The sequence below is a fragment of the Ascaphus truei genome, unplaced genomic scaffold (genome assembly GCF_040206685.1).
Source record: "Ascaphus truei isolate aAscTru1 unplaced genomic scaffold, aAscTru1.hap1 HAP1_SCAFFOLD_3134, whole genome shotgun sequence".
NCBI lineage: Eukaryota > Metazoa > Chordata > Amphibia > Anura > Ascaphidae > Ascaphus > Ascaphus truei.
Window position 1 is genome coordinate 1 of NW_027456109.1, and position 23,169 is coordinate 23,169.

The following is a 23,169-nucleotide window of genomic DNA, read 5'->3' on the forward strand; positions in this document are numbered from 1 at the left end:
TATCCAGCGAAACAGCTTCCGTGGATCTTTTTAAAAGGGAAGTTTTCCGTGGAAGTCGCCTCTACCCATACAGGGGTGAAGAGGCGGAAAGTAAAGTAGCTTAATAAAACATACGCCCTTCCTATAATAATGATGTGCAAGGCAGGGCCGGCTAGGAGAAGGGGTGTGAGCCCGGGGGAGGCCAGGCAGGGGGGCGCAGCTTCAAATGTTTGCGCTCCCCTGCATCAAAGGATACTCTGTATATTAGCACTCATTAAAAATGGCATTAAGAGTTGAATAAAAATTTTTTTTAAATAGTACATGCATACCCCGCATTAACGTACGCCATGAGTCCAGAGCATGTATGGAAAGCGAAAATGTACTTAAAGTGAAGCGATACCTTTCCCCCACTTATCGATGCAGGTACTGTACTGCAATCGTCCTATACGTGCATAACTGATGTAAATAACGCGTATGTAACAGGCTCTATAGTCTCCCCGCTTGCGCACAGCTTCGGTACAGGCAGGGAGCCGGTATTGCTGTTCAGGACGTGCTGACAGGCGCATGCGTGAGCTGCCGTTTGCCTACTGGGCGATATGTCCTTACTCGCGAGTGTACTTAAAGTGAGTGTCCTTAAACCGGGGTATGCCTGTATTATCTAATACTACAGGACTGTTTTTTTGACGCGTTGGGTATTGCTGGGATTGCTCCTTGATATTCGTCATCATTACTATTTTTACCAGAACTCTGTTCGGTGACTTTTTGTTTATGACCCAAGAAGCCGTAACCTCGCACACATTTTAGCTGTCTCTGTTAATCCATGCGGACGGATTGGGGTGAACCCGATGGAGAACGGAGCTGGCCGATTGGCCGTTCATTGGAGAGCTTGTGCTGTGCTCACCAATATCGTCCTACTACCAGCGAGCGGGTGGATGTCCATTAGCAGGCTATTGGCTTACATCCACCTGGGACCACTTGTGTTCTTTACACGTATCGATGAGAGCAGCTGCTGCGTGGATCCGTTTCCTTCTATCCCCCAGTGTACGGCCGTGTCTTGTTCCCAGAGGGACCAGCAACCCCAATATGACAAACTTTTTATAGTGGCGCGCAAGAGATAACTGCTCCCTGTCTCTATATCAGGGGGGGGGGGGAGATCAAATCCAGTGCTCGAGCCTTCCCAACAGGTCAGGTTTTCAGGATATCCCATCAGAGCTGATTGAGCAAGCTGGGACTGATTGAGCCACTGTGCTGAAGCAGGGACTAATTGAGCCACCTGTGCTGAAGCTGGAACTTATTGAACCACCTGTGCTGAAGCTGGGACTGATTGAGCCACTGTGCTGAAGCAGGGACTAATTGAGCCACCTGTGCTGATGCTGGGACATATTGAGCAACCTGTGCTGAAGCTGGGACTGATTGAGCCACTGTGCTGAAGCAGGGACTAATTGAGCCACCTGTGCTGAAGCTGGGACTTATCGAGCCACCTGTGCTGAAGCTGGGACTGATTGAGCCAACTGTGCTGAAGCAGAGATATCCTGAAAACCTGACCAGTTGAGGGAGGGGGGAGCGGGCTTGAGGACTGGCTGAGAACCCCTGCTCTCGATGATCTGCCATGTATTTGTACATGAGTACAGCTAAATCCTGACACGAGTTGGTGCCTGTGTGGGGCGAGCATGTTCCTGTCCCGGCATCCTTGCCCTTGCCCCACACATTTCGCATGTTTTCATGTGACACTGATATCTTTAGCTCATTGAGACTCCCACTGTGATACATTCCATTGTAATCTTATGCCAAACTTTCTGTGTAATGTTTTAAAACCCTATAAATTGATGTCCTCCTTCCCACCCCTTTACCCTTCCTCACCCCTTTACCCTTCCTCACCCCTTTACCCTTCCTCCTCCTCACCCCATAACATATACAGTAACCCTCCAATTTTCTCACCGCATTAAGGAACTATTTCTTGTAACAGTCTATTCCTAGTCCAATCTTAACACTAATGATTGTATAATCTGTTGGGGTGCACATGCACTTTATTTAAAGAGGCCACCCAAGCAGGTTAAAAAATATATATTTTGTTTTAATATACTTTATGCAGCATTTGATTAAGTTTATTGAAAACTAAATACAAAAGCTGCCGATCCATTGGTTTTCTTGTGATCAATCAGCAAAATCCTGCTTGCTGGGATTCACTAAAGGGCCGCCTTTCCGTTTCAATTAATCCATCAGTGGGTGTAACTCAACAGCTACAATGTATTCGTATATTACTACGGTAACATTATCTATTGTTACAGTTTGCAGCTCAAACGGCTGGGAACATTGGCAACAGATTATCACAAACAGGAAAGTGTTGCAAATATCTTGCACTGCTGGGAAGGTGGGCTACAGCTGCTATAGAAATCAAACGATGCTCAGTATATTAAACGCATTAAAAATGGCATTAAGAGTTCAATTAAAAAATAAATAACGGTACTAAGTATTATCTAATACTACAGGGCTTATTTATTTTAAAATAAAACACGTAGGATATTGCTTAGATTGTTCCTTTAAGTTGTACTATTTTGTACCTTTTTAGACTTTTATATATACTGTTTAGTGTTCCTTGAAGTCAATTCAACATAAGTAGGGATTTCAGTGACTTTTTTTTTTCTTTTTAATCCTGTGTCTTATTTTCATGTTTTTACGGTGTTTTTATTTTATTAAGTATCAGTTTTAACAAGGGAAACAAATCAAGACGCTTCTGAATTTAATGCTTATCACCAAGTCTGTCAATTGTCTCTGTGCAGTGTAAAAGCTTAGAGCCTTTTTAATCAGAGTTTCTCCCCCTGTCTCTGTCTTTATTCCCCCCCCCCCCCCTCCCCAGTCTGCTGGGAAGCAGTGCCATGTACCCCACTGTCCTTTTCCTGATCCAAAGGAGATATTGGGGGAAAAGGACAGGCGCAATTAAGGCAAGTCCTGTCATTTCATGTGTGTGCCCACATAAATGATTGCAACTGATGCACTATAAAGGTTACGTGCTCTTTCACATCCCCCTGCTGGGATCAAGGAATAGTAAATATGGAGAGATCTGCACAGTAAAAGTTTATTTATAAACGGGCAACATTTCAGTCTTGCAGCAATAAACCTATAATCCTCCCCATCGTATAAACTTTAGTGCCCACATAAGACTTAGGTTACAGCAGGGGTGTCCAGCTCCTGTCCTGAAGGGCCTCCAACAGGACAGGTTTTCAGGATATCCCTGCTTCAGCACAGATGGCTCCATCAGTGGCTTTAACTGAGCCACCTGTGCTGAAGCAGGGGCTGATTGAGCCACCTGTGCTGAAGCAGGGGGTATCCTGAAAACCTGACCTGTTTGTGGCCACCGGCGCCCGGAGTTGGCCACCCCTGGTTTCCATCTTTCCTCTCCCACGTAACGTTGGCAGCAGGAGAACCCCTTGGCCCGCCCCGGCTCTTATTTACTGCGCACATTCCCAGGAAGCAGTCGGTAGAATGAGGCTGCGCATATCTTAGCTATGTGACAACAACGCACAAATTAACACACACGTTCCCAAGCACCTGCGGCTGCCCGTCAGTCTGGCTACAGCCCTGCTTTATGGGGACAGCTGACCATGTTATAACTCACCGAAACGTGCTCACATGCGTGACTTTTGCTGTTCTCTTTGACCGAGCAGCGTACCGTATAATGTGCATATACCTGCCGAGATCTGCAATTAGCCTTTGCTGTCAGCGTTGCAGAAATAGCCCTTTACGTTACTCTGCAGCGATTGCACTCGGCTATGTAACACCTTCTCTGCAATTACAGCACGTGCATAGCAGCTCCTGATGTCTTCAGTGCCAGAGTAGCCGCAACATCGCATCTAGAATCTTAGGGTTTAGGGGGGGTTACATTTTTATCATGCAGAAACCTTAATGATGGGGGATTTTCACGGAAAAGACACAATTTAAGAAGATCCGTTGTGCAGTACTTTTATATAAAGAAAAGTGCACGGTTGTAGAAGATATCCAAAGACCATTCTCTGTGGAAATCGCGTTGATCTTGTATGTATGGATGTCTTTTAGAAAAAGAAGCGCATGCTCCATAGCATAATTCTGCATATTAAATGATTCATTTATTGAAAACAGGAGTAGTCGCCAGGACCTGCACTCACATCAATTGGTAAAAAAACATTAATGGGAGACAATCTGTGTGCTGTGTAGAACAGCTGGAGGGCGGATCCGCTTGTCAAATAGGTATATGGAGTACTGTGGTGATAGGTGTCAGTAAACGGATACTCATCCGTGATAAGGCGGGCAGGTGGTATGCCTGGGAGTCCCCTCCGTGTCAGCATTGGTAGTGGGGGTTTCCGAGAGGCTGACACCCCTATCCGGCATTGTAGGATGAGCCCCGCCTGTTCCGCATGGGAGACTCCGCATTTGTAATTAGCGGGTACAGGGATCGCCCAACGTAGGGCGCCTCGCTCAGTGCAACCCAGGGAAGTGTACACTGTCCCAAACACCGCACACCAAGACCACGCCCCCCCCACCCCCCCAGACAGCGCCAAAAAGCGCCAAACAGCGTGATCACGTCAATGCGTTTTTAATAAATGAATCATTTTAAATGCAGTATTATGCTATGGAGCATGCGCTTCTTTTTCCTTTTAGGTATTCAATGATCTGGCTAGATCGTTAAAGAAGCTTTGTCTACTCCATACAGCGCCTGGTATCTGGATCTGGACTTTCTTCATTTAAACCGTGATTTAATATTACATTTGGAACACAGTCATTAAAATAATTCCCATATCCCGGCTGTAACATAGAAATTACCGGTCCCGTTGTGATTTTGTCGATGTGACTTTGGTAATAATTTACCCAGAATTCTTCTTTAACCCTTTAGCACTGCATGTCAATGCTAAGTTACTGCTTGAGTTCAGTGACTGAGGGCTGACAGCCATCCCTGAAGAGCTTACGCTCTAATCTCCGTTGCTCGGGAGACCGGCGACTCAAGGTCACTTAGCCAATTTTAAATGGAACGAAAGAAAGATGGGGGTTGAACCGATTAAACGTGATCATGTTTTTAAATATTATCCCACTATAAATTCCAGCACTGGCGTGAATCCCTAGACACGCGAAAACTTTAGACCTCATTTATGCCGCCCCAAAAATATATTAGCTAGAACGTGGAAAAGGCCCCCCACCCCATCTGTGGACGAATGGTGGGACATGGAGGAGTTTATTAGAATAACGGAGAAGCCAACATATTCTCTCAAGTAACAAAGTATCACAGAATATGGGCTCCTTATCACGAGTACGATAGAGGGGCTTAGTAACGTTTTTTAAAATGTATTATGTATTACGTCAGGGGGGCTCAACCCCAGTCCTCATTCAGAGACTCTGATTGAGCCACCTGTGCTGAAGCAGGGATATCCTGAAAACCTGACCTGTTGGGGGGGGACTTGCGGACTGATGTTGAGCGCTCCAATATTGGGCCATAATGCCAAAGTACCACCTACACCAAATAATGTACCATCTTAAAGTTAGGTGGATAAGATTAAAGGAGAATTGCATATTATTAATGACAATTTACCAGTGCCCCTGTCAAGTGTATTGAACTCTTTTGAACATGTACCCCTCTGATTGCTTTTACTTTCTCAATATACAACGTATCGGGGATTTTACGGTGTGAATTGAACGGTGTCTACAATGTTTGATGTGTTTTGGAATATTGTACAAAGCAGGAAATTTACAATAAAACAACAAACCCCACCTCCTCCGTGGGGGAGATTTTGGAAGGTGACTTACCCAAGAAGGTGTGTTTGTAGCCTGGACTATATATACTATGGGGGTGGTGTGTGTGTGTGTGTGTGAGAGTGTGTGAGTGTGTGAGTGTGTGTCTTGTATTGTTTGATGGTTAGCACTGGCTATCCTTTATATATGTACTCTCCTTTATATATTTACTATCCTTTATATATGTACTCTCCTTTATATATGTACCCTCCTTTATATAGGGACACCCAACGGTTTATACTTTACATCACCTTAACAAACCAATAAGTGATCATATTTTAATATGCACAGGTTGAACTTGGACATAAAGGTTTTCTTTTTTCCACCTCATCTACTGCCACAATATATTTAACAAGTTGACTCTGAGCACGAACGGATACAGGGTCGCAGCCGACATGGCATTTAAAATATACTTTCATCTGATCCCACGGCGGCTCATTTTGCAGTTATCTTTCCTGAGATATGAAAAGAAAAGGTTAAGGTGCATACCCAGAAAACCACCCACAGACAGCTGTTTCGACCTTGATGGGTCTCATCAGTGTGGGGTTGATTTTACTGGGAAAATTGAGTCCAGTCCGCGCTCTTGCTCTTTAGGATAGTGGAATGGTGGTTCCTCTCTAATCTCTTGCAGCTCTTAGTGTTGAAGGTGTCTGCCCCCACCTCCAATATGGATCCCAGCAGGAAAACTCCAACCGCGATACCAAGTCCCAGAAAAAAAGAAAAAACACAAAAGCGCACCAAGATTGAGATATATGTATTGACAACAAATAAAGATAATAATATGCACTTACGTATATAAAAACTTTAATGGTCCAGATCACGATCGTCACTTCTATTGGTAGGGCAACATATGGGATGAAGAGGGGGGGTAATCTCTGTCCTCAGGAACAAGCCCCGCGCGCTGGGGCTGTATTCAGAGGCTGCGCTGCGTCTCTGCTTCACACGCTTGTCGGCGTGTTGATCTGCGTAGTGCGCATGCGCGGCAAATGAGGCCCCCTGTAGTAGTCCCGGAAGTGCCCGCCCGTTTTCCGTTTCGATCGAAATTGGCAATAAAAATAGCAATAAAAACACTTGTGTGAAGACTGGCTGTATGTGATAAACAGACCAGCGACACCCTTCGCGACGCGTTTCGAATACAAAAGTATTCTTCCTCAGGCGATATCAGGGGCACCTGTTTGGGGTCCTTTATATACCACATATTGATTTTACTGGGAATGCAAGAGAGGCTTATGGGATAGGCTAAACCATAATACTGAGTTAAGTTATGGTGAGTAAAAAAAGTGACAAAAACCCTCCACAGGAAAGCAAATATGCAAATATAGCTGTATGCTCATCTGCATGTCTTAGGCAGGTCTGCAACCCCGCCTTTCCCCATTATCACCCAGCATACAGCACTTCTACTGCAGCAAGGGATTCTGGGAAATGACATGCAAATGAGCACATAGTGTCACTTTTTGCCTCAATAACCATTTTTAACATGGTTCCCTATAGGCTTAAGCTTGCTGCATGGTCACAGCTTTGAGCACAGCCAGGGTTAAGGTGCATATATATATATATATATATATATATATATATATATATATATATATATATATATATATGGTTTTCTGGGTATGCATCTTAACCCTGGCTGTGCTCAAAGCTGTGACCATGCAGCAAGCTTAAGCCTATAGGGAACCATGTTAAAAATGGTTATTGAGGCAAAAAGTGACACTGTGTGCTCATTTGCATGTCATTTCCCAGAATCCCTTGCTGCAGTGGAAGTGCTGTATGCTGGGTGATAATGGGGAAAGGCGGGGTTGCAGACCTGCCTAAGACATGCAGATGAGCATACAGTTGTATTTGCATATATATATATATATATATATACAGTGTTCGACAAATCACCCAAAAATCTACTCGCCCAACCCAAAAATCTACTCGCCACCTAGTCCCGCCCCCAACCCCGCCCCCAACCCCGCTTTAAAATTAAATATATAAATAAAATACATTTAATAAATTCCTAGTCAGAACAACATTCGTTTTTGACATAAATGTATTTATTGTATTACATTATACTACAATTAGTCCTTGTTACATGTGTGTGTGTAAAGTTCGGATCTAGAAATAAAAGCCAGGTGTGAATGACTAGTTTCCTGAACCCCTTAACCAATGTCTGGATGTCCCCGCTTCACAATATCTAAAGCAGCAATCCCACCTGGGATCTTACCTGATCCGCAGTCCCTCAATGTCCAGGTACGCTCATTCCCGCAATGTTATACATTGGGGAGGTGTTCATTACCTGTCTTCTGGGTTAGGGGGGGGTTCCGATGTCTTCCGTGTGAAACTTGAGCCAGATCTGGAAGAAAGCAGTATAGGGTAGTTAAGATTTCGGTGTAGTATAGGGCAGTTAAGATATATAGGGTAAATAAGAGATCCAGAGTGTGAGTGACAGAGAGAGAGAGAGTGTGGGAGTGACAGAGAGAGAGAGTGTGGGGGAGAGAGAGAGAGAGAGTGTGGGGGAGAGAGGGAGAGAGAGTGTGGGGGAGAGAGAGAGAGAGAGTGTGGGGGAGAGAGGGAGAGAGAGTGTGGGGGAGAGAGGGAGAGAGTGTGGGGGAGAGAGAGAGAGAGAGAGTGTGGGGGAGAGAGGGAGAGAGAGTGTGGGGGAGAGAGAGAGAGAGTGTGGGGGGGAGAGAGAGAGTGTGGGGGAGAGGGGGAGAGAGTGTGGGGGAGAGAGGGAGAGAGAGTGTGGGGGAGAGAGGGAGAGAGAGTGTGGGGGAGAGAGGGAGAGAGAGTGTGGGGGAGAGAGGGAGAGAGAGTGTGGGGGAGAGAGAGTGTGGGGGAGAGAGGGAGAGAGAGTGTGGGGGAGAGAGAGAGAGAGAGTGTGGGGGAGAGAGAGAGAGAGTGTGGGGGAGAGAGAGAGAGAGTGTGGGGGAGAGAGGGAGAGAGAGTGTGGGGGAGAGAGGGAGAGAGAGTGTGGGGGAGAGAGGGAGAGAGAGTGTGGGGGAGAGAGGGAGAGAGAGTGTGGGGGAGAGAGGGAGAGAGAGTGTGGGGGAGAGAGGGAGAGTGTGGGGGAGAGAGGGAGAGAGAGTGTGGGGGAGAGAGGGAGAGAGAGTGTGGGGGAGAGAGGGAGTGGGGGAGAGAGGGAGAGAGAGTGTGGGGGAGAGAGGGAGAGAGTGTGGGGGAGAGAGAGAGTGTGGGGGAGAGAGAGAGTGTGGGGGAGAGAGAGAGTGGGGGGGAGAGAGAGAGTGTGGGGGAGAGGGAGAGTGTGGGGGAGAGGGAGAGAGAGTGTGAGGGAGAGAGAGTGTGGGGGAGAGAGAGAGTGTGGGGGAGAGAGTGTGGGGGAGAGAGAGAGTGTGGGGGAGAGAGAGAGTGTGGGGGAGAGAGAGAGTGTGGGGGAGAGAGAGAGTGTGGGGGAGAGAGAGAGTGTGGGGGAGAGAGAGAGTGTGGGGGAGAGAGTGTGGGGAGAGAGGGAGAGAGAGTGTGGGGGAGAGAGGGAGAGAGAGTGTGGGGGAGAGAGGGAGAGAGAGTGTGGGGGAGAGAGAGTGTGGGGGAGAGAGGGAGAGAGAGTGTGGGGGGGGAGAGAGAGAGTGTGGGGGGGAGAGAGAGAGAGTGGGGGGGAGAGAGAGAGAGAGTGTGGGGGGGGAGAGAGAGAGAGTGTGTGGGGGAGAGAGGGAGAGAGAGTGTGGGGGAGAGAGGGAGAGAGAGTGTTAGGGAAAGAGAGAGTGTGGGGGGGAGAGAGAGAGTGGGGGGAGAGAGAGAGAGAGAGAGAGTGGGGGAGAGAGAGAGAGTGTGGGGGAGAGAGAGAGTGTGGGGGGGAGAGAGAGCATGTGGGGGGGAGAGAGAGCGTGTGGGGGAGAGAGAGAGTGTGGGGGGGAGAGAGAGAGTGTGGGGGGGAGAGAGAGTGTGGGGGGGGAGAGAGAGTGTGGGGGGGGAGAGAGAGTGTGTGGGGGGAGAGAGAGTGTGTGGGGGGGAGAGAGAGAGTGTGTGGGGGGGAGAGAGAGTGGGGGAGACAGAGGAGAGAAACGGTGGGTGACACACACAGAGGGTGGGTGATACACAGAGAGAGAGGCTGGGTGAGTGACTGGCTGGTTGAGTGGTTTGCTGGGTGGGGCAGGGGTGACTGGGTGGGTGAGTGACTGACACTGACTGGGGGTGGGGGGTGACTGACACTGACTGGGGGTGGGGGGGTGACTGACACTGACTGGGGGTGGTGACTGACACTGACTGGGGGTGCGGGGGTGACTGACACTGACTGGGGGTGGGGGGGTGACTGACACTGACTGGGGGTGGGGGGGTGACTGACACTGACTGGGGGTGGGGGGGTGACTGACACTGACTGGGGGTGGGGGGTGACTGACACTGACTGGGGGTGGGGGGGTGACTGACACTGACTGGGGGTGGGGGGGTGACTGACACTGACTGGGGGTGGTGACTGACACTGACTGGGGGTGGGGGGGTGACTGACACTGACTGGGGGTGGGGGGGTGACTGACACTGACTGGGGGTGGGGGGTGACTGACACTGACTGGGGGTGGGGGGGTGACTGACACTGACTGGGGGTGGTGACTGACACTGACTGGGGGTGGGGGGGTGACTGACACTGACTGGGGGTGGGGGGGTGACTGACACTGACTGGGGGTGGGGGGTGACTGACACTGACTGGGGGTGGGGGGTGACTGACACTGACTGGGGGTGGGGGGTGACTGACACTGACTGGGGGTGGGGGGTGACTGACACTGACTGGGGGTGGGGGGTGACTGACACTGACTGGGGTTGAGGGGTGACTGACAGGGGGGGGTGACTGACTGACTGGGGGGAAGGTTACTGACTGGGGGGGTTACTAACTGGGGGGGTGACTGACTGGGGGGGGGGTTACTGACTGGGGGGGTTACTGACTGGGGGGGTTACTGACTGGGGGGGACCTCTGGTGTCACACACATACACATACTCCCATACACACATACATTCATTCACACACACACACACATACACATTCTCACACACACACATTCACATTCTCACACACACACAGGGGAGGAAAGGCCGCGACCAGCACCACGCAAATCCCCCACCCACCCGCGCCCATCTCCCGCTCATGTGGGGGGCAGGCCGACATCCCCCCCCCCCAATGACAAGGGTGGGTGGGAGGCATGTGGCGAGGTATCCCCCACTGGGCGCCCCAGGTGACAGTCAGCCCCGCCGTGGCCGCCACTGCCCTGCTCCCCTCGCCGGCATGTCACAGTGCCTGGCCAAGCTGCAGGCTGCTTCTTCCCCCCCAGCCCGCGGCGGCATGATGCTCGTGGCGGGGAGGGGGGGGGGGCCAGGCCGACATCCCCCCACCTCATGCGGCGGCTGCGCCATCATGAAGGTAGGGGACGCATGGGAGGCACGTGGTGAGGGCCGAGCCTTTCCCCCGCAAGCCAACCGGGCTGCAGCAGCGGGGACCTCCCGCCCCTGACATCGGTGGATCGAGGGGAAGGGGACAGGAGGAGGGGAAGGGGACAGGAGCAGGAAGAGGGGAAGGGAGCAGGAGGAGGGGACAGGGGACAGGAGCAGGGGACAGGAGGAGGGGACAGGGGACAGGAGCAGGGGAATGGGACAGGAGCAGGGGACAGGAGAGCTTCCGCGGTGGGGAGTAGGGAGCCATGTGGGGACCAGGGGGATCGCAGGGAAGGGGCAGAGGGGCCGCAGCATGGAGAGTACTTACCCTCCAACAGAGCTCCAGGCAGAATGGCCGCTCGTTGGGGGCGGGCTCATATAGAGCCTGGCCGCGCGCCCACAAAGCCTGGAGCGCGCGCCAATCAGGAGTCAGGTAGGGGAGTTTTTTTTTTTTTTTTTTTTCAGCGCGAGCAGGGAAATTTCAGCGCGAACGGGGGAATTTAAAAAAAAAACACGTGTGCTGCTTGGGCCAATAGTTACTCGCCCGGGGGTTAAATCCACCCGCCCCGGGCGAGTAAATGTATACAATTGTCGAACACTGTATATATATATAGAACTCTTGCGTTTGTATGAAGAAAAGTACCTGCGGATTCTCACTAGTATCGCCAGCGTGGAATCTAAACTGTTTCGTTCCTTCCTTCTAGATCACAGCTGCTCATATTTTAAACATTTCACTTCGGGGGAGAACGCAGAAATCTTCGAGGTGACGACACAGAAAGGTATCTATTATTTTTTCCGACGTTAAAAAAAAAAATCCTTATTTCCTATTTTTAAGGCCAAGGGGCTGTCACAGCAAAACAATAAGGGGGCAGTGTCCCGCGGGATTAAAATGGTGATAAACATGTCCAACTGAGAATGTAGTTTTTTTTTTTTAAGAGCGCACACTTCTTAGGCTGCGCTTATAGTCCTGGCGACGGCGACGCTGACGTCATGCTGCGGTTGCTGAAAAAATCAAATTGAATTGAGTTCCAGCGATCGCGACCAAGCTGTCGCTCCGTCGCGTCGCTCCTACTATAAGCGCACGCGACGGATTCAATACATTTGTTTTGACGCGACGTCGCCGGGACTATAAGCGTGGCCTTAAAGTACTCACTCTAACGGAACAAAAGAATTGCGCTGTACTATATGCTGTCAGGGGTCTGATCCTGTGGTGCAGGGCGGCCAACTCCCGTCCCCAAGGGCCACAAACAGATTATGTTTTCAGGATATCCATCCCTGCTTCAGCACAAGTGGCTCAATCAGTGGCTCGGTCAACGACTGAGCCACTGATTGAGCCACCTGTGTTGAAGCAGGGATGGATATCCTGAAAACCTGACCTGCTGGTGGCCCTTGAGGACGGGAGTTGGCCGCCCTGCTGTGGCAGATCTCGTGTTTGATTGAATTCCGTGGTAGGAAGGCAGCGGGCCCTCAAAAAGTTGTAGAAAATGTTTCTTTATTGAACATCCATATTCCTCCGACGCGTTTCGGCTCCCGGTTGGGACCGTTGTCAGGGCTTGGGGAAACATTCACACATGGGTCCCTTAAATACTCTATAAGGTAACACCGGGATGACACCGACGCAAGGACTCAGCTCCAGCGATTTTCACCGGAGGGTGTGGGGGTATTTAGGAGGGACCCAAGTGTGAACGTTTCCCCAAGCTCTGACGACGGTCCCAGCTTGTCCCGAAACGCGCAGGAGGAAGACCTTTTCTTCAAATTCTTGAGCGCCCGCTGCCTTCCTACCATTGAATCCAACGGAGAAGGCCGCATACCGGTTAAACGTGATAACGGGAAAGGGGTCTAGTAGGGTCGGAAGTTTCTCAGCAGACAGCGAGACGGGCAGACTTGGGCCTAGTGGTTCTTCACGGTCGCCAAATTCTAGGAAAGAAAGGTGCACCTTGAAGCAGCAATCCCGTCTATTTTGAGCAATTGAGGCGAGGGGTTCTCCAGAGCCGACCCGCACTTAATTTGGACCTCTTTGTCGCCCCCCCCTCCACCGCCCAAGTATCTGAGATACTTACCGGTTTAGTGGCCAGTGTTGCTTCCTGGATTTTCCAAGATGGCGCCCGCAGCCGTCCAACAGGAAGCGCTCTGACAACGTCGCAGCCAATTCCAAAACAACAGAGTAGGGCGGGACTGCTGCTTTAATGTAAAGTAAAGATTAAACATTGATATAGCCGTGAAACGCGAGCCTGGTGTGTTCCCATCTCACTCAGATAATTTGCTGGCCCGTTTTTTAGCTTCATGACGAGGCCCGATTTACTCGTCCCGTATAATACGGTGAAAAGCGCACTGATGCAGCGTTAACCGTGCAAGCTTCCTGTGCAACGTCATGCATTGTTACCTGTGCATTACCCCCACTTCTCACCATATTAGCGTTGGTACTAACAGCCATTAACGAATCATTACATTCAAAATCCTGTTTTTTTTTTTTTTTTTAATAAATCAATTGTGTAGTATTACATAATACTGCGTCCCTCCCCCACTCGTTATGCCCTTTTGATGATTTTTTTAATGTATTAGGTTGCATTTAGGACGCAACACCAGATCCTCTTTTGAAATGGGCGGCCGTATTGTGAGCCTCTGGAAAACAGGATCTGCGTCGATCGGTCGCGGGAGAACGGATCGATTGGCAGCGTTAGATAACGACGTTGCCGCAAATGTACAGAACGGCGGCATTTATTGGACCAAAAATCAAAAACAGGGCAAGAGTGAATGCGCCATTAAGCGGACAGTCCATTAACAATGTCTCGCAGCGATAGCAGGTCAGTGAGTGTTCCATGCACTTCTGGAACCCCGGCTGTGCTGAAACGCTGTGTAATGCGCCAGGCATACGTTTAGAGGGCTCCCATGTTAAAATGGACATGAAGCAAAAGGTGACACTGTGTGCACATTTGCATGTCATTACCCAGAATCCCTGGCTGCAGTGGATGCAGTGTATGCTAAGAGGTAATGTGAACCTGTGTGAGGCATGCGAGTGTGCTCACAAGGGGGAATTTCTATTTACGCGATCTTAAGTTTCTCACATTTCCCTGGTGCCAAGAATCTTTGAATGGTTGCGGCCGAGCGATGGAGCAGGAAGTGTGCGATAGGTTGGAATGTGCTCAGTGACCCAGCACAAGCTTACAGCTTCTCTCTTGTGTTTTGTCTGGGCAGAGTACAGCATCTCAGCAGCTGCCATCGCTATCATTGGAGTTGGCTTCATGATTATGGGAACGATCTGTACTATGCTGTCCTTCAAGCAAAAACTGGACTACCTGCTGAAACCAGCCGGGCTGTTCTACATATTTGCAGGTCAGTGGTTGTTGGGGGGCTCTTAAACCTCTGTTGGAGAGACGTACTCCAAAGACGTTCTTAGACATTACGCATGGACCATCAACTCAACTCATCTCTTTGGTGGCAGTGGGGTCGGCAATGGGCTACAAATCCATGCACCGTAGGGTCTTCTGGAGATGGAACGTCTACGGCACAAACACTTCTACATCAAAAGGCTTGTGGATAGACCAGGGTGGGGTTGACCTAGACCCCCGGTTGGTTGAGCAGAGGGGGTAGTGGTCCCAGTTGGGGAGGAGGGCCCACCTGGGCAGACAGTCACAGAATTTTTGTCTGACATCCAGTTAGGTCTAACTTTCGGTACCAGCCAGACGGGCCAACCCGGAGCCACAGAGTCTGGAACAGTAACCCCAACTTCTCCGCCTGCTCGGCAACCCTGCTAGTAGGGTCTGAGGTTTCACAGTAGATAGAAGAATTGGTTGACTACGTGAACCAATATCTCATCTGTCCTCAATTTATAGGTCGCCACCAGAATAATAGGTGTGTAATTAAATATCCTTTTGAAATGGATTTTGCCATTGGCATACAATACTCCTTTGCCAAATTAACCGTTTTGAATACGACCGTTTGCCACGTTTCATCCTCACAAACTAAGACACAAAAAAACAGACGCTCCGGGTTTCCAAAAATCCAACACCTGGGGTGAAATTTCATCTCGAAAATGGTAGTTGGCGTTTGACGTTTTATTTAGCTCCAGTCATATTATTATTCAAAAAGCAATATATATACGTGAAAGACGCTGACACGGAGTATATTTAAGGGCAGCAGATTTGTATCTAACACAGGTTAACAAATGAATAAAGCAAGAACCCTCTCCCACCCTCCCCCAAATCCTATATTACCTGGGTTAGAAAGTGCATAAAAATAAAGATGACGTTTCAGTTGGTGCCAAAGGACGTTTGACCACTACCCATAGCTCAGTGTGCATTCCGATATCCACGCATGCTTTTCATATCCGACGGTAGGGTGCCTATACAGCCCAATGAGTACAAACGTGTGCAACATGAATGTGACGTGTCTCCTCTTCTCCCAGGAATCTGCATCATGATCTCTGCAGAAGTCATCCGACAATCCGTGCAGAGGATGATCGACAGCAAGGACACGTTGTGGATCGAGTACTATTATTCCTGGTCCTTCGCCTGCGCCTGCTCTGCCTTCGCCCTGCTCTTCCTCTGCGGGATCGCGCTCCTGCTCATCTCTTTGCCTCGTATGCCTAGGAACCCGTGGGAAACTTGTATGGACGCTGAACCAGACATCTGAGGAGCCCCCCGGGATTACTGCTGAAGCACTGATGGGTGGCTCGGGGGTATATATAATTGGGGTGTTGGTAGAGGATGAACTGTAGGTCTTCTGACATCAAACCTGATGGTCAACCTAAGGACATTGCACAGCAGCTGCTTATATTTTGTTATTTCAACATATTTTGGAGGTTGCCCTTCAAGCTTTTCCACCCTTCGCATTGGATGGAGAGGCTTCTGCTAGGTGTAGCTTGAGGCAAAAGTTGTTCATGTGAAAACTCAAGACACTGGCCAAAAAGTCTATGCAACCAGCGGTAAATTGATAGAATACATTTCTCTCTCTCACACAAACGTCTTGCTGGGACCTTCGATTTATTGGGAAGAGCAGCCCAGCCGTGCATGTAAAGCGCTCCTACACTGTACCCTTACACACCGGAGTTTCAATAAAGTGGAATAACACCTCCTTTTTTTATTATTGCATTAAGATGTGCTTAATAGCTTCGCAAGTCTGGTACTGAGCCCTGGCAACTGATACTGTCCCGCTCTATACTCAGCATCAATTCATCTTATTAGAGCAGGGCGGCCTCAACTCCAGTTCTCAAGAACCCTCCCCCCACAACAAACAGGTCAGGTGTTCAGGATATCCCAGCTTCAGCTCAGGTGGCTCAGTCGAAGACTGAGCCACTGATTGAGCCACCTGTGCTGAAGCAGTGACTGATTGAGTCACCGGAGCTGAAGCTGGGACTGGTTGAGCCACCTGTGCTGAAGCAGGGATATCATAAGAATCTGTTGGCGAGGTGTATTGAGGACTGAAGTTGAGCACCTCTGACTTAGAGAATAAACTAAGACCGTGTTATTCAATTTCAACCTGTGTTCAGCATGTTGGGTGTGGTATAATAGACTTTTTACTTGCTAAGAACCGGCATTTTTCATATTTTTCAGTCATGTGAAATGTTAGGTTATGAAAGGTTATAATGACACAAATCACATACTGTAGAATATAGAAAGCAATTTGTTTAAAAAATAATAATATATATATATATATATATATATATATATATATATAATATATATACTGACACTGTACCGCTGGAAAATGGTTTTCACGTACATACAATAAACAGGAATGGGGGGAGGGGGGAATAGAGGTCATTTGAAAGAAAATACACTGGGTTACGCTGGGTTGGAGTATTATTTATGACTATGTGGTTTTGTGTTATCACTTGATGTCTTTAAAAGAGTACTAGAAATCTAGCAGGAAATTATTTATGGATTTCATTTTATTTATTTAATGCTGGACAATGGATCAACTGAAAAAAAATAAAAAAATAAACTCACCAACACAATTCTTCTTAAAACATCATGGTTTAATGAAGATAAATGCAGAGATGGGGTCTAATAATAACATTTATTCTAAAGCATTATGTTACAGCCAAACCGAAAGAAAAGCAGGAGTTGTTATAACGTACCATTTCCAAATATGTATCGCCCCTTTGCTGATGACAGAGGCCAATGAAATGGTTAAACCAGGAGAGGTCAACTTCAGTCCTAAAGGGCCCCCCCACACCCTCCCCCCTCCAATAGGTCAGGTTTTCAGGATATCCCTGGCCCTGCTACAGCACAGGTGGCTCAGTTATTATGACAGCCAGCTGTGCTGAAGCAGGGATATCCCTAGTAGCTGACCTGCTCAGTGGCCCTTTGGGACTGGACTTGGTCTCCCCTGGGTTCACCTGTTTTAAGATATGGTGCTTAGGAGAATAAATGAAACCCTTCTGTGCTAGCAACACATTGCCAAGAAGAATCCCTGATAATCTTATTTTTTTTTTTTTTCCTCCCTGAGAAAAGTTCCCAATACAAGTCACGGCTATAACGCTTTCACGTGCGTGTCTGTATAGATAAATAAAGCTGAATTTTTCCATTATAACCAATGTGTCCTCAATATGTCTGAACTTCGGCTGCGTTTGTTACTTCACCCTAATCAAATGACCAGGGAAGGAGACACTGCACTACAGGTATATGGGGAAAAAAGGTATTTAATCCATATTCACAGGTAACCTTTTTTTATGACACATGCATATCTCTCTCTCTCATATATATATATATATATATATATATATATATATATATATATATATATATATATATATATATATATATATATATTATATATATCATGGATTCATTAAGTGTAGGAAACTGTAATACCCGATTGGGTGGGTGATGTATGGCTTTTACTTATCCAATATACATGCGCGTGTGGAATTTAATTGCGTTTTTCTCTTAACCCTTTGGACTGGCTCCCCGGGGGGGACTCAGGACATAGTGACTACGCCGTCCTGAAAGGGCGCGTCTTTTCCAGCATAGATCACGCACGGGGCGATCTAACCAGTGAGGAAACAGAAGGATCACTGCCGTTTCCTCCAAAATGGCCGCCACAGTCACGTGCCCGCCCTGTGCCTGAGGGGTCATGTCACTCAGGCACCACAAGCCCCCCAGCCCCCAAAGGGTTAAAGAGTCACAGTTTCACACACATATATATACAGGCATACCCCGCATTAAAGTGAAGCACTCCCTTTTCCCCACTTATCGATGCATGTACTGTACGGCAATCGTCATATACGTGCGTAACTGATGTAAATAACGCATGTGTAACAGGCTCTATAGTCTCCCCGCTTGCGCACAGCTTCGGTACAGGTAGGGAGCCGGTATTGCTGTTCAGGACGTGCTGACAAGCGCATGCGTGAGCTGCCGTTTGCCTATTGGGCGATATGTCTTTACTCGCGAGTGTACTTAAAGTGAGTGTCCTTAAACCGGGGTATGCCTGTATATATATAGTATCTCACACATTTTCATATCCTCTATAAATATTTCTACATCATAAGGTCCCCTGACGTGGCACATTTCTTGGCGTGGGCCGTGAGGGCCCTGAGAGGATTGCACCCCCCCTTCATATACTTTGTCACACATAGGATTACCCATGTGAAACCTCCAGCTCTGACCTGTAACACCCCATTTGTTATTTGTTGAATAAACGCCGTTGTTACTCTCCCCTTTCCCCCCCTCATCGGATGTGCACAGACGGCCCCTCTGAGGAGACCGGTGTCTGCCGTCGGTTTCCTTTGCGCTGATGTTCTTTATATACTTATTATTTGATCTGTTTATTCCTGTAGAAGGGGGTCTCAGTGTCTCGCACTCTCATTTCCAGCACGAAAGGTAAAATGTGTGTGGGGTTTTGTGTGGTGACATGCAGGGATTTTAACCCTTTCGCTGGTAGAATCAGGGACCAGCAGTTTTGGGTTGTTGGTACCCCAATTACCTGCCCAAATCCCATCACTGGGCTCTCCTGGATAGCAGTTTTATAACACACGCTATGCTCCGTCCAGCAGGTGCAGTCTTCATAGATTCTGCCACTCAGTTTGTTGACTCTCAAACTATCCTTTAGATTTCAGGGGGACGCAGTGGTTACAGAGGTCCCACACCCTCCTCCCATATTTAACTGGATTGTCAAAGCCTAAACCTGGAGGCTTCAAGGTCACTCAAGGGCAGCAAAGGAAGAAAAACCGAGATGCTCATCAAACATACGCAATACATTCTGCTATTCTTTGTCTCACATGTTGAGGCTGTTCTGGACATTTTAGTAGAATAATTAAAATATATATATACTGTACACACACTGTAGCACAGCAGAGCATACAAAACTACATAAAATATATACTGCACAACTCATATACTGTAGCTCAGGAGTGGCCAACTCCAGTCCTCAAGGGCCACCAACAGGTTTTAAGGATCTCCCTGCTTCAGCACTGGTGGCTAAATCAGTCTCCATGGGTAATGAATCCCACATTATAACTGCCCTTACTTGTTGCTGGTGAAATCTCCTATCCTCCAACTTTAAGGCATTACCCGTTGTCCTTTGCACTGCCCTTGGGATGAATAGTTCTTTTGAAAGCTCCTTGTATTGACCCCGGATATAGTCATATATAGTTATCATATCCTCTCTTAGACACCTATTTTCTAATGTAAACCAATCTCATTTAGCTAGCCCCTCATAAATCAGATTATCCATCCCCTTTAATTTGGCAGCTCTTCTCTGCCCTCTCTCTAGTTCCAGAATGTATTTTTTTAGGGAGTGGTGCCCCAAAACTGTTCGACATATTCAAGGTGCTGTCTTACTAATGCTTTATACAGTGGCATCATTAAGCAATAATCAATGACGAACAATCCCTGGCCAATAAAAGATGGAGACTTTGCTCTCTCTGTCAACCCTCAAGGTCATTAACAAGTTAAAAAGCAGAGGTCGCAGTACCGATCCTTGAGGTACTCCACTTACAATTTTAACCTGCAAAGGTTCTATTTAGGACGACACTGTCCAGTGACAATGCCAGGTGCAAATATTTTTTTACTGAGACCAGGTAAATGTTTTCTTCGTTGTTAAAGGCGCAATCCATGCAATATCCTACTTTGTGTTTTTTGTTAATAAATCAGTTCTGTAGTATTATATACTTATTAAAAATAAAATATTAATTAATCTCAAATGCCATTTTTAATGAGTTTTAATATATTGAGCATCTCTTGATTTGTACAGCAGGCTTCAGGACACCTCCCCAGCAGTGCAAGATCTTTGCAACACTTTCCTGTTTGTGATATGTTGCCAATATTCCCAGCAGTTTCACTGCAAACTGTAACAATGCATAATGTTACCATAGTGATATAATACATTGTAGATGCTCAGTTACACTGACTGAAGGATTGATTGAAACTGAAAGACAGCCATTCAGTGAACTTTGGAAGCAGGACCGATCACAGGAGAACGAAACGATCGGCAGCTTAGGTTATTAGTTTTCAATAAAGGTAAATCAACGGCTGCAAATAGCCTGATTGAGGCACCTGTGCTGAAGCTGGGATATCCTGAAAACCAGACCTGTAGGGCCATGAGGACTGGCGTTGAGCACCCCTGGGTCTTAAGGGAATTTAAAATTCCCCCGCTTGCCGGCGAGACAGGCCGGTCACGTGAGCGGTTCCCCGCCCCGGACGGTCTGTCCCCCTTCTGCCCCGATCCATGTCGTCTGTGTGTGCATGTGTGTGTGTGTGTGTATGCGTATGTGTATGTGTGTGCGTGTATGCATGTGTGTGTGCGCCTGTGCCTGTGCCTGTGTGTGTGCGTGTGCACATGTGTGTATGTATGTGTGTGCATGTGTGTGTATGCATGTGTATGTGCAAATATATTTATCAAAGTTGCACAATGTTAATAATTTATTCTCGCATGTCTTTTTTTTAATTTTTAAAATATTATATAATACACACACACAGCTACCAAGTGAGACACACACAGTGATACCCGCCTCCCAAGCGCGCTTGCTGTCTCCTCTGTCAGGACAGCAAAAAGCTCCTGGCAGAGCGAGCGGCAGCAAGCGAGAGCGAGCAGCAGCATCTAAGCGCTTACTATGTCCCAGGCCTTAGTGTTACCTCCCTGTAAGCAGTCACAAAACAGGTCTCAAAATCAATACACAAACTGTTTTGCATCATTAAGTCACTGCTTTATTACCGTTATATGAATAACCATTAATACAACGTGCAAATAAATGCAGTGACAAGTTGAGTAATTATACGTGCAAAGTGCCAACACTTGCCATGTACCCTAGGCAGCCAGGGGGGAAAAAATGGAGATTCAGCAGATACTGTATGTGTAAGTCTGGGGTAGCAGAATGTGATAAGAATGAAAATGGGAAGAAAGGGTAAATCTAATAATTTAGGGGCTTATTCAATAAGCAGCTAATGGCACTGTGATCACCTGAAAACTTCCATTAACTTGAATAAGCCCCTTTTACGGGTAAATTCTACATAGTCCAAAGTGGCCGTTTGAGGCGTTTTCCACTGAAAATCCGCAGGTGTCTATGGGTATTTTTATCCACAAATGGCCACTTCAGACTATATAGTTCTGCCATTATAATGGCAATCAGAATTCTCCCTGGCTCAGCGTCCTTCCCACGTTTACTCATTTGGTATAGCACTTGTGAATGTACGGAGAGGGGGGGTCTCTGGGAGTTGACATATGGTATGGGGTCTGTGAGACACATTATGGTATGCAAAGACTGGACCTGGGTGACGAGGGGGGCTAAGCAGTTTGTACAAGGTTTGCAGTATGAATGTGGGAAGTGAAAATACGATTAGCAAGAAAAAGGTGGTTTCCAGGCAGTTTAGGGCTCAAGATAAGATTACGGAAAATCAGTTTGTTTGTTTTTGCTACAGTATGTGCCATTCAGAAAAATATATTGGTCAACAATATTCTTTATATGGGCACTACACTGATTACACTGTATACCGATTGTGTAATGTATATCCGGCTGTTGAGTATATATGCTTTTTTATCACTAATAATTTCAGACCAAGCCTTTTGAGACTTTCATTTTTATCTCCTTGGAAATAAAAATCATTACTCATTTTATGCTATTTTGGCCAGTACTTTTGATTATTGATTCAAGATGTCCAACCTTGTTTTGAACATATCTATTGTATCTGCCACCAGTCTCCATGGGTAATGAATCCCACACTGTAACTGCCCTTACTGTAAAGAACCCTTTCCTTTGTTGCTGGTGAAATCTCCTTTCCTCCAACCTTAAGGGATGGCCCCGAGTCCTTTGTACTGCCCGTGGGCTGAAGTTTTTTTGAAAGCTCCTTGTATATCTCTTGCCACTATAGATGGAGGTTCTGGTTAGATGTTTAAGGACAAACAGAATATGACCTTAGAGTAATATTTCATGTTCAAACCTCCCAACAAAAGCAGAAATATTCTGAATATCACAAAACGTTGGCAACTGGATCCCAGCAGACCTTTAAGTACCTGCAAACTAGACAGAAAAATCCATACTTTGGGGCAAAACTGTGCAGGTGGCTCTAATTGTGCAGTAAATGGGGGGGAGGGTCATCATACAATAAATAGGACATGCTTGTATCTTTGAACTTAAAGTAGATGAGTGGGGGGAGTGTATTAAGATACTCAGAACGATAACAATGAAACAATGGAAGAAAACGTACAGAACCTTTTCTAAAGATCTCTCCTTATTCATTAATAGATGTAGGATTAATTCACCACTAAATCAGTGGCGGACTAAAAATGTTGTCGCCCATAGGCACAAGGCTGCCGCCTCCTGCAGCGACTAATGTTGCCGCAACGTCACCATGCGTTTCCATTACGTGATGCCATCTGATGTCACATTGTCACGGCAATGCATCCCCATGTGACGTCTGCAGGAGGAGGGCGGTGCAAAGGAGAAGGTAAGAAACCTTTACAGAGGCCCTATGCTCTCCCCCGGGCAATCAGTAGGGAAGAGAGCGCGGGGCCTTTGTATGCTGCCCCATGTCAGGGCCTATCGGGCCCAAAGGGAAATCCACCAACGCCACAGCATTGCAAGAGTGCATTTCTCACTACAAAAATTACCTGATTCAAGGGGAGAGATGTGTC

General features: G+C 47.4%; 1 protein-coding gene across 1 annotated transcript; it reads left to right on the top strand.

Annotated features, from left to right (window-relative positions):
* The first annotated feature begins 824 nt into the window (after nt 1–824).
* On the top strand, nt 825–17,631 carry LOC142483274 (voltage-dependent calcium channel gamma-1 subunit-like). The gene is made up of 4 exons (XM_075583341.1): nt 825–1,020; nt 11,802–11,876; nt 14,293–14,430; nt 15,503–17,631. Exons 1-4 carry the CDS (start codon nt 825–827, stop codon nt 15,727–15,729), a joined length of 636 nt encoding a protein of 211 aa, XP_075439456.1. The 3' UTR covers nt 15,730–17,631.
* The last annotated feature ends 5,538 nt before the right edge of the window (nt 17,632–23,169 follow it).